This window comes from Lodderomyces beijingensis, assembly GCF_963989305.1.
Source record: "Lodderomyces beijingensis strain CBS 14171 genome assembly, chromosome: 5".
NCBI lineage: Eukaryota > Fungi > Ascomycota > Pichiomycetes > Serinales > Debaryomycetaceae > Lodderomyces > Lodderomyces beijingensis.
Window position 1 is genome coordinate 1,236,681 of NC_089974.1, and position 12,244 is coordinate 1,248,924.

The 12,244-nt window shown below is 42.7% G+C and overlaps 3 protein-coding genes across 3 annotated transcripts; 1 reads left to right on the forward strand and 2 right to left on the reverse strand. All coding sequences in view use genetic code 12, as the record gives it.

The window, feature by feature from the left end:
* Positions 1–2,460: 2,460 nt before the first annotated feature.
* LODBEIA_P44250 (uncharacterized protein) lies at positions 2,461–3,771 on the forward strand (the record flags this gene model as incomplete). The annotated part of the gene is made up of 1 exon (XM_066974645.1): positions 2,461–3,771. One exon carries the CDS (start codon positions 2,461–2,463, stop codon positions 3,769–3,771), a length of 1,311 nt encoding a protein of 436 aa, XP_066831363.1.
* A 419-nt stretch (positions 3,772–4,190) lies between these two features.
* Positions 4,191–6,302, reverse strand: LODBEIA_P44260 (uncharacterized protein; the record flags this gene model as incomplete). The annotated part of the gene is made up of 1 exon (XM_066974646.1): positions 4,191–6,302. The coding sequence occupies one exon, from the start codon at positions 6,300–6,302 to the stop codon at positions 4,191–4,193; it is 2,112 nt and encodes a 703-aa protein (XP_066831364.1).
* Positions 6,303–9,528: 3,226 nt separating this feature from the next.
* LODBEIA_P44270 (uncharacterized protein) lies at positions 9,529–11,721 on the reverse strand (the record flags this gene model as incomplete). Its single annotated transcript, XM_066974647.1, has 1 exon — positions 9,529–11,721. One exon carries the CDS (start codon positions 11,719–11,721, stop codon positions 9,529–9,531), a length of 2,193 nt encoding a protein of 730 aa, XP_066831365.1.
* Between the last annotated feature and the right edge of the window lie 523 nt (positions 11,722–12,244).

The window sequence follows — 12,244 nt, forward strand, 5'->3', positions numbered from 1 at the left end:
GGTCTATGTGTTCTTAGCTGGTGGTGATGGTGCTCGTGATGGTGACTATGCGATGATGAGCTGCCGTGTCTGGAAAAATTTCAGACATTGAAAAATTGACATTCGCAAACTGGGCTGGAGAGCGGGAAGCCAGATATCTTTCACGGGTATGTCATTTTCTGGCAAGCTTAGCTGGACTTGATTTTGGAGAAAGAGATCAAGGTGTAAGGGGTCATCAAGTCAGCATTACTAGCTGTTAAAGTACTTCTGAGACTGTTAATCTGGTCAAATCTCTAGATGTTGCATGCAAGTTTTTCTTTACAATTTGCAACCAATTACGGCGAAAAATAATTAGTTCATCAACAACAGTTGACAAATACCTGGTTCAAATAGAAGGAGAAGGTGCTTCAGAATGAAGCCAAAACTCACGGTTTCAAGGGATGAACCCCCCCTTTTTTTTTTGGTGGATTAGGCAATCTACAAGGGTTTCGAAGTTTTCAGCAGTGAGAGCAGAGGAACAAAATTCGAGATCCACCAGTGCATTAGCGTGAGGTGAAGTAGGTGGTAACACCATAGAACCCCATACAACCCTCTTGAGAGATCCTTCTTTCCTATCTTTCTTCACCCTGGTTGTTCAAAATCGAGCAAGCGGAGTTACCTTGCCACAGGAGCTGAAAAAATAATGGCGCTACTCTCACAATTGAACTGCGCCGTATATATTGAGAGCGAGCAGCACCTACCGCAAGTGGCGGAAGAAGATTACCTCTTGTCCTGAGTATGCTCTGGCTCCAACCAACAAAAAGACAAAAATAAAGATATGGGTCGACTTCTCCATAGAAAAAGAAAGTGATGGGAATCTAGCTCTTGATTGCAACATACCAATGGGGCCACCTCTGGTGAAAAAAAAAAGAAAAAGAAAATGGGTTCTTTCTTGGAGACACTCGATGCTTCTTCGATCTCGGCATCTCTCGACGTCTCTCTAGCCATTCACGTCTCAATACTCGGTGCCAATACCACATCGAGCGAAGATGGAGTGTCAACATTTCGCCCCCATTGCCCTCTGAGATTTGTCTTCTCCGTAACGCACACGCGGGTAAAAAAACCAAGCAGGTATGCTCAATATACTCAGGCGCAAGACAGAAAGGGGTGGGGAGGGGGGAAGGAAGACTCGGAAGTGGAGTATTATAAACAAAGACTATTTTGACACCTAACGCATAAACCGGCCGAATCAACGAGCATACAGGCAAACGGAGTCTGGATTTTGAAGCCAACGCTAATGTTGGTTGTACTGGTTGCCTCTACTGTTTGCAACGACAAGGGCGTTTGTGTTGGACTCGTCGCGTCTTGAAATAATTTTTTTAAATATTTTATTTAATTTTTTTTTTTGGAACGTGTCGTGGGAGGAGGTATTTCTTACGTGTCTGTGGGTATAAGGGTTGAAAAGAGGATGGGGTGATTGGAAGGCTGCCGTTCTCCTGGTCTTGAACCAAAGGGATCACCTTGTCAGAATCGTCAGGTTTTTTTATCTCAAGAAGCTGAAGCCGGGCTGTTTAAAGAACAAGATGGGAAAAAGAAAGAGAGGGGTGGGGGGAGGGAAAGGGGGTTGCGTGAGTTGAGCAAGGACTGCGCGTGTTTGCGTCCCAACCCTGTCAAGTTTCAGCTAAAGAAGAAACACGGGATGGTTCAACCAGCTGTTTGTTGAAGGTACATCCGTAACGGGACCTTTCCCGCGTATTCGAGAGCTCTATGGCTTGCCCTTGCCATGGCTATCTAAGCAGCTAGCTAATTAATAATCTGGCTGATTGTTACTAAAAGCCATTCAGGTATACAAACCCCAAAAGAAAGCAGAGCCCGTTTCTTTGTAGCTTCTTTTGCTTTTATTATTAGCCAAACAAACACGCGAATGTCTACAGGGATATCTCGTTGCTTTGCTTTGCTTTGCTTTGCTTGATCTCCTCGTCTATACGCATCATTAGATATACGTATTATTACCGTTCTTGCCCAGCTGTTCCGACAGTACCAACAGTACTAACTATTGTAAGTGTTGAGAAATGTACGCCGATTACGTTCTTTTTGTTTTTCTTTTTGTCTGTCTTGCTCTTGGACGATGCTGAGTTCAGTATTGTCAACAAGAAACTCAAAACATCGTCAGCTTTACCTTTTGCAGAAATCGGATCACTTTCGGTATTCTCGTTACGTTTTGTGGTTTTACATGTAAAACTCCCAAGAGCTCCATTCTCTTTCGTCTCGGTAATATTTAAAGAGGATTGGTATTCCACGTCTTGTTCCAATTATCAACATTTTTTTTTTCCTCTTTAGTTTTTTTTTTCATTTTTATTTGACATTCCCATCTCCATCATCTCCATCATTTATCCTGTTGAAGAACATATAAAGTAACAATTAAAACATAAGCTAACAATTAAAGCATATTTTTTCTTTCATTCACCACTGATTCATATCATATATATATAGACACACACTATGCCAGTCGAAACTCCAACGAAAGGATTAACTTCAAAAATCTCAAACTTGACCACCAGCAGCAACAGCAGAAACGTCACTGATCAATTGGCAGCAGCAGCCAAGCAGAAAGATGAAGCTCAAACCGTTTACGAGCTGAAGAAAAACGTGTTGCAACGTGAGCCAAAGCCAGCTGGCGGAAAAGCAGAAAAAGATGCCACTGCCACTACCACTACTACCACCACCACCACCACCAAAAAAGAAGAAGACAAAGAAAGTACATCGGCATTGGAACGTAAAAAGTTTTTGCACGAGCACCGGGCACATAGAATCCACGTGAAGGAGTGCGAAAAGAACGAGCCTCTTCTCAAGGAAAACAAGAGACGTTTTGTGATGTTCCCTATCCGGTACCACGAAATTTGGCAATTTTACAAAAAGGCAGAAGCGTCATTTTGGACTGCTGAAGAAATTGACTTGAGCAAAGATTTATCCGACTGGAAAAACCGTCTTAATGACGATGAACGTTTTTTCATTTCAAGAATATTGGCCTTTTTCGCTGCTTCCGACGGTATAGTTAACGAGAACTTGGTTGAGAATTTCAGCGCCGAGGTGCAAATCCCAGAAGCCAAGAGCTTTTACGGGTTCCAGATTATGATGGAGAATATCCACTCGGAAACTTACTCGTTGCTCATTGACACCTACATCAAAGACCCCAAGGAAGCCGACTATTTGTTCAATGCAATTTCAAACATCCCACCTATCCAGAAGAAGGCCCAGTGGGCATTGGATTGGATTGCCAATGACGACGCGCTTTACGCTGAACGGTTGGTTGCCTTTGCCGCAGTTGAAGGTGTCTTTTTCTCAGGATCGTTTGCCAGTATCTTTTGGTTGAAAAAGAGGGGCTTGATGCCCGGCTTGACTTTTAGTAACGAGTTGATTTGCAGAGACGAAGGATTACATACCGATTTCGCTTGCTTGTTATTCAGCCATTTGGAAAACAGACCCGACCCAAAGATTGTCGAGAGAATCATTACCGATGCCGTTAACATTGAAAAGGAGTTCTTTACTGATGCTTTGCCCGTTTCACTCTTGGGCATGAATGTCAAATTGATGTGCCAGTATGTCGAGTTTGTCGCTGATAGATTATTGGTGGCCTTGGGCAATGAAAAAGTCTACAAAGTGACGAATCCATTTGACTTTATGGAAAACATCTCCTTGGCTGGTAAAACCAACTTTTTCGAAAAAAGAGTTTCCGACTACCAAAAAGCGGGCGTTATGGCCAAGACTGAGAATAAAGATGCCAATGCCTTTGCATTTGATGAAGATTTTTAAACAAATAAAAGAATGTAAAAGAAATTTATTATTGGGGGAGTTTTTTTTTCACTTTCTGATTTTTTTTTTTTAATTTGGTTTGCTTTGAATAAATAGTTTGTTTTTGAATCTCGCTAATTTAATGAAAGAAGAGGTTTGATTGATTCAACAAATGGGGATACTTTTTTCAAATGTAGTCAATACTCAAATGGTAAATCAATTTTTTTTCTCTCAAGCTATACAAGTGGAAAAAACCTCTTTTCTATAAGCAAATCCGTAGCAAAATAAATTTCGAACTGAACAAAATCAAATGAAAAACAAAAGAAAAACAGCCCCTACGGCCTCCTCTGCCTTCTCTTCCCCCCCTCACATATGTATAATTATCATCATCATCATTTCTTTTCTTTTTCGTTTTTCTTTTTTCTTTTTTTATTTTTATTTCAAACACTCAATGGACTGGCGACTCGTGGTTGTTGATCCAAGTTGATTGGATCTCCCAAGGGGGAAAGACCACTAATCTGTTGACTGATTTGGGGACTATATGGCGGAGAACTAAACTCTTCAAAGTCAAGATCCAATTTTTCATAGAGTCTGGCAATGTTGCCGTGGCCACGATATGGCTTTGATCTCATCAACGACACAATCTTATCCTTCAATACATCCTCCATTTGGAAAGGACCCATGCTTGGTTGATAATGCTGGTTAAAAGCCTCGGTGGCCTCTCCAATTGAAAGGTATTGGTGGTGGGGCAAGGAAGGCAAACCGAAAAGCATCGAGTCTGGGTTGGCCTTGTCGCTAATCAAATGCTGTGGGCGTCCATACAACTTGAATGCATCAATAATGGGGATAAAGTTACGAATCATGGTCTCAACTGCACTGACACCAGGGTGTGGAATGGGCATAATGTACATGGTGTTTGTGGCAACAAATGCGTCGGCGTGCTTTTTGAAAAAGCCAGAGTCGGTTTTGTTGAGCGAATCTGAGCGGTCTCTTGTTTGAGTGTTGCAAGGAGATGGAGTATGGTTAAAGAATGAATTAGTAGAGTTGACTGATCCAGACCTCGAGCGAGTACCCGAGTTCAACGAGGAAAGCGAATTGTTGGAGCCAGAACGTGAAATCGATCCTGATACAGATCCCGAGCGTGACATTGCTGAAGAGTGGTTCTTGGCAATGAGCTTGCGAGGATCTTCATAGGGAAACAAATGGTCAAAGCTTCTATTGACGTAAACTTTGCCCGCGGCGCTCATGATTGAGTTGGAGTCAATCATATTGGATTGCTCCGGGTAAACATTGAAAATGTAGGCCAAGTCGGAAATGTATGCGATAAGATTCTTTTTGCCAGTCTTTTTCTCATTTGGGTAAAATTCGATACGGCCCAAATGGTGCTTGTCACTGGGCAAGATAATCATGTAGACTTTAATCCATTTCGACGACACTTCGGGAAGTCGAACGTTGCACCATTCGTATTGCGGGAATCTTTTTTTACGAGACAACAACACGTGAATGTCCAGCAACTTGGAACCTTTAGCAGACAAGACCACGGCAGTAAACGCCTCGTTGAGCTTGGCGTACTCAAATTTGGTCAAAGTGATAGCAGCCAACCACTTGTTCATATCTGCCGTATTGTGGAACTTGATCAAAACGGCGCGGTCCAGGTAGTCTTGGAAAATCTTGATTTGCAAATTTCCGAGACTCTCCAATCTTGCGTCAATCAAGTTTATGTACTTTGGTTTAAACTCGTCGTTATCGTCAATCACGTATGCGTCGGTTGATGGTCTCCAAATAGCCAATTCGTCGCCCGTCAATTTTGCATCCACTTCAAACCAAACGCGTTCTTCACCCATGTATCCAGGAATCTGGAAAGAGCCGTGGCAATAAGTTCGGAGTTTCTGGGCATTTAGCAAGCTGACTATGGGGCGAAGCTCGGGAAGCAAGTGTTCCGACTCCAACTTGCTTTGCAATAGCAAAGATCTTCCCGTCAACGAGTTCAACGACACGGCATCGTCTTCATCAGCGGAAAGAAGACGACTTCTACGCACAAACGAAGAAGGGGCTTTTCTCGCCTTCTCCGATAAGGCTCTCCTAGGAATCGAGCCAGTAATATGTGCACCACTCATTTTCGAATTTGTCGGTTGCAACGAGTATTGGTCAAACACGGGAGAAATCTTGGAAACATCGTCCCCCGTGCTCATTCTACCCAGATCGTCACTATTGCTCTTGGCAAGTGGCGGGGCTTGGGCTTGTGCTTGACCAAAAGTATCTTCAAAAGTCGTTGGTGGTCTCGACAAAGGTGACTTGACTCTTTGTGCGGGAGAACCAAGCGGTGTTGCTCCCAAGCCTAGCGACGACGACAGCGGGTCAGCATCTGCCTGCCGTTGTGTGGCGTGGTGGAGTGCATTATATTCTGGCGTGTGCTGAAGCGAAGTAGGCTCGGTGTAATTTGGTTGCAAAGTTATTTTGTCGGTTGTAAAATTGCTGTTTTCGGTGGTAGCAGAACTCGCCCGGCTACTGCTTCTAAATCTCTTTGGCGAGAGTAGACTGGTCAAAGGCATTAGTGAGGATGAGCAAAGAAGAAGAAGAGGCCCTCAAGAATAAGATAAAAAAAAAGTTGGGAAATGGAAATGAAACTGGAGCAATTGGTTGTCGGTAAAAAAATTTTGGTTGCCAAAATAGATTTCCAAATATACTTGAGGCTATTTGTATTTATATAGGAGTTACCTCAACTGAACGCTTCAACACAACTGAGTTGAAACTGAATGCACTGCAGTTAAATGAAATTAAATTAAAATTAAAAAAAAACAACAACCAGAGGTTAAGAAAAAAAGAAAACCTTGAACCACAGCAGAAGCAGGGAAAGCAAAATTGCTTTCCACCAATAAAAGCCAAGGCCGCAGGTGTAGTGAGAGAGAAAGAGAGAGAAAGCGAGATGGAGAGATAGATGGATGGATGGAGAGCAAGGCTGAGGAAGAAGAGGAAGAGGAAGGAGAAGTAGAAGAAGTAGAAGAAAAAGATGCAATGGAAACTTCTCTTAGCTTAGACACCCTACGTCCCACCCCGCTTAAGCAATTTTAATCTTCGTGGAAAAGCAATGCAAGCCTCCGTAAGAGCAAAGATTGAAAAAAGGAAAGTCCTGAGATCTTTGGCAAAGTTGCAAGAGAGGTGGTGGAAAGACGGAGAAGATAAAGAGAAGCAGAAAGGGGAAAGAAAAGACGTTTTGTATTCCGGTCAATGAGATTAGTCCCCGACGATGATGATGATACCACTGCCCAAACCAATAGAGATTTACTCTGTCGCTACACTTTCTTACAGGCGTTTTTTTAATCGAAATTGTCGGTTGGAACAAACGGAACAAAAAAAAAAAAAAACAGGACAAGCTGCATGCCGAGCGAGCCCTGTGGTGGTAGTGGTGGTAGTGGTGATGGTAACGGTGGAAGGAGGGTGATTGGTGGGTTTTTCAATTTCAGCACATAATACGTCATCTGGATCTAGAATTGACAAAGATGTTAACTGAGACATCCAAAACTCGTGTAAACTAGCCTGTTTCCCAACATCCCTCAACTTCAACTCCAGGCAATTGCAAAAAAAAAAAAAAATAAGAAAAAAATTTGGAGAGCCCAGTTATTTTTACGCGTTTACACTGTAGACGTGGGTTGATGAAGGGATGGTGTTGGTGTAGGTGCTGATGTCGATGTTGATGTTGATGCAATCCAAGAAGGCTTTTTTTGCAAACAAACACCAAGACTGAATCAGAAGGGGAAAAAGAAAAACATAAACCGTATAACCCTACCACCGAAATAGAAACCCAGTTTTCATTGCCCCGTAAGGCCGTCAGCACAACAAACCCAAACCCAAACCCAGCCCGGATTAGACTTCGCCAAAGGTTCAAGCTTTTTTTTTTCTGTTTTTATGAGCCACTCTTTTATCTATAGAGGAAACATATTAATCTCTGAGGGTTGGTTATCAGTCACTTAGTTATCTCATCAACGGACATGCAAATCACGACCGTTGATCGCTGCCGGAACTTTTTCAAAAATGATGCAACACTGGTTAAAATTAGAAAAAAAAAAAAAAAAACAAACCAGTTCAACATAATATCAAAGCCACCAAGCTAGGGGAAGTTCGTCCCTGGCTCAGGCCCAAGGCCCCCCAAAGCTATACTATACAGTTTCAAAGAGCAAATTGTGTACTATACGCCTAATTCCAAGTCCACACTGGAAATCGGACCGTTTCCCCCCTTTCCTTCAAGTGCACTTCCGCCACTTCCCCTTTCCTTTAGCTAAGTGCATTCCACAAGTGTAAGACTCCACCACCAGCTACACACTTTGAACATTTTCACTCGAACAAAATAAATAAAAGAGGCATGATGTAGCAACGAGAGTTTCACGCACGAGATTTCTCCTCGAGTTTCGGATTCGTTTTTTTTTTTTTTTTAATTTTCAGATTACATGCTTCTTTGGCCGCAACCTTGCTTTTTTTCCAATGCCCAAGATCTCGATCGATTGCTTCCGATGGAGGTGATTTCTTTTTCTTTTTCTCTTTCTTTTTTTTTCATTTGTAGAGGCTTTGCGGAGTTGGCCACGGGACAATAGAATTATTGGAGATGAGGGAGGAAATTGAAGGGCTGCTTCATCTCCTGCTGTTTGTCTCAAGATTGCTTTCGCTCTTTTTTTTTAATGTTTAGAAAAATTTGACATCATCTGCCCAGTTTTTCTTGCGAAAATTGCGGAGTTCGGGCGTGAAATTGGATGCAATCTCGGAGCCTATGCCTTGCATTGTAACAGGGGATGGGGGGGGGGGGGGATGGATCTTTTTATGCTCTCGTGGTGTTAAATTGAAGCTTTTGACTCAAGTCGTAAAAATAAAAGTATAAAACGAAAACAAAAAAAAAACGTTAATTGCGCTATCCAAGATTTACGATTATAGCCTCTAGTGATATGATGTCATAGGCCAGTCTTGGATCTTGGTCTCGGGGAAACGAAACTATTCAAACGCGTTTCACGTGTGTTTTAATGACATTCTGTTGAAGCTAGAAATATGCAAGAGTTGTGCTATCATGAGATCACTCTCTTTCTGAATCTTGAGATGAAACGACGTGGATTCGTCCTGACTCCGTGTCTAAACCAAATTCATGGCATGGTGAGGAAATGTCTGTAAACAGTTTCAGTTGTGTTAGCGGAAGAACTGCCGGAATAAAAAGCCGTGCACCTCTCATTTGACGGTGGTGGTGGTTGCGACGATGCTGAACGCAGGAGTTGCATTCATGATGTCATTCTTGCGTTGGAATACACTTGGAAAAAAAATGGAATAAAAGGCCGCACTTGCGGGCTCCTCCTCCCTGCACAAACGTGCCTAGCGATCATGGTGGCTGTACTAGATGGATTTGACCTTGATCGTGGCTTTTTTTCTCAAGCTGCTCGAACAATAACTGGGGTACCTGTGTTTGTCAGTTTTGAAGAAAGCGTTTATCGAGATGCACGAGGGAATTTGCAATTGAAGGTGAGCTTCTGCGACTGTGAACACACTCGATGGGGCTGTGTTTGCACCCATTGTATACTAAAATTCGTCTTTTGCAGCCGCAGTTGGCAGTTGCAAGTTGCTGCAGAACCCCGGTTTTCCGTGGTCTTCCCCCGTTTTTTTCCCCTTACTCCTTTCCCCTTGCCTCTTGCTCATTTCCCCTTGCATTTCAAGATTCTTTGGCGCAATCATCATTAATCATCAAATTTATAATTACATCTATACAACAACAACAACAACATCAAAAAAAAGGAGGGCGGCCACCTACCAAGGGAAATACAACTGGGCTCGTTCTTCGATACTTTCTCTCATTTCTTCATCATTCATAAGCAAATCCATAAAATAATCACTTCGCAACGCCTTCCCCACGCCAACTTGATCGATATACTCTTGTTGAAACTTGCCGAGTTTTTCAAAATCGCCCCGCTGGATAAACTGCATCTCTTGCACGTGCAACTTAGTGAAATTGCGAGTTTGGGTCCATTCTTGAAGTAGGAGCGGGTCAAGCTTGATCAAGTTTATATGGTCTTCCACGGACAATTGGTTGGTGGCCATTAGTTCTCGATAGGTCAACTCTTCCTTGGGGTCCTTCTTGCGCGCATTGAGGTATCGCTTGACTGCTTTTGTATGGTACCAAAGTCGCAAATTGCTGAAATAGGTGAATGCGCGATGGTTTTTTTTCGTCAATGACTCCAAGTTGTATTCAACGTTGAGAATCGTGAGGAACCGTTGCGGCACGTAGCTGACTTGGTTTTCAACTATGGTTCGGATCAAGGGTGATATTTCCTCGTGCAGGGTGAAATGGTTGTTTCTGCAGTTGTATAGCTGAAGTTGGTTGTTGATCGTCAATTGGTCAAGGGTATCTTTCGAGGACGATGGTGGTAGTTCGACGTTTGTTGCTGGTGAGAGATGTTGATAATGTTGATTATAACGAGATGGCACCTTTTCATTCGTCAATGCAAGTGCCGTGATGTCGATAAACAACCCCGTGTCGACATCGATGAACCTGGCATCGATGGCATTATTGCCATTCCCTTTGGTTCTATTCGTGATTGAGGATCCAACATCGAGAAAGTACCTACCCACGCCATCAAATTCACCATGGGCGTCAGCAGCATTTTCAATAATCAAAGACTGGTTGTAATATCGGCCAATCTTGTAAAGCTCAGAAATGGGCATTTGCACATCGACATCGGTGTCCCAGGGAAATGCAATCCCGTTCCAATACCAGCTCAAGAGCGAGCCATGCGCGATCCAAGTGACAATGCCATGATTTCGAGCAAACGCGAGCCAGTTCTTGACGAGTCGATGCAAAACCACCGATTGTTCGGGCTTGTTCACGGTTAACTCGCTAAAGAATCTCCAGTCGTAGTGTTCGCCTTGCCAATCATCCGGTATCGAGCGAAGCAAACTGGCCTCGTAAAAGAATTTCGGCGGGTCTTTTGTTTCAAAACTAAATTGAATCGAGTCGAGATAATTGGCTTCGATCTCGCTGATATCGGGGTGATCCCACAATTCATCGATCTTGGCGCTCGGGTCGATATCGAAATTTTCCGGTGGGATCTCGAGTAATTGATCTTCCAAAGGCGATGAATATTGTTTAATCTTTGTTGATAGCAAGGCTTGGAAATTGTGCACTATATTGATATTTGTGGGGAAATTTAACTTCTCCATCATTTCATTGTAGAGTAAACTCGAGTAAAAATCATTTTCCTCTGGCAGCTCAACGCCTATTTGATACGAGCCTGTTGTGGTTAAAAACACCAATTTTTGAGGGGAGGGTGCATGGTTGAATAAATATGATTTGCCAAGGATGGCTCTATTTTCGATGGTATGAGGGCCCGTGTTGGAGAAAATGGTATAGCCTAGCAAACTATCTGGATCATACAGACAATAACTATCGACATTTTTCAACCGGGAGTCCTTGATCAAGTCGGGCTGACTAGTGAGATTAAAAGTGGTTTCACATAGATTTTCCTTTTTCGGGTTGGTGATGTAGGGATATATTCTGGATAAGTCAACCCAATCGATCCAATGGAAGGGTACCGTGCCGTCTTCCTTGTTGTGATAGTGCTGTAGATACTGGTAGTAGACCCCAATTGTGAGTCTCGGGTCAAAAGGTTGAACTATGGGTTTCAGCCCCGTGCGATAGTATGAGGGCACCTCAACATCCAACGGGAGTTTCTTGACTCGAAGTTTCCACAACGCTGGGGTGATGGAAGCTTCTTTGGCTGTGATCTCTTCGACGCTCTTGATGAACCGTTTATTTAGATCCAAGTCAAATCTAGACGCGAGGAAGTTGAAGTAGATTTCATTATATCTATGTTTCAATGAAATGTCTAGTCGCTGAAAAAAGGGCCGCGACATGATGAGTTTGAGTGAAAGGAACACGGCGTAGAAAACCGTTAATAGGAGGATTGACCTCACCAATATTCGCTTGGGACGTATCTTTGCCATCTGCACTGAGTATAATGTGAAACTTTTTTCGTTTTTTCGGCTTTTGTTGAAAATCGAATGGTATCGAATCAGTTTATCTTCGACACCTTTGAAAATTTGGAGAGCCGGCTGCAACCGTAGGTGGGTGGGGGGGGGGGTTCAATTCAAGTATAGCGGGGGCTAGGACAAGTTAGGCTTTGATGGCGGTTCTGCGGTGAACTTTCATATCCTGTTCTGCAAGTTGAAGAAGTTGAACAAGGGAAAAAACGCAACAGGTTGAAAATGGAAGAAAAGATGGTCGAGATGGTGAAATGGTAAAATCGGTGAAAAAGACGAAGATGGCAAAGATGATGAATTAGATGATGTTGACTTTTGCTTATCTGTTGACAAACTTTTCATGACAATTCTTTAAAGTGGGAGGAGAAGAATATTGGAGAGTATTATATACTTTGATTAACAACAACAACAACTACATCAACAAGCTTGCTGCTGTTGTACATGAATTTATATATAATATCTATATATATTATATATTCATAATATT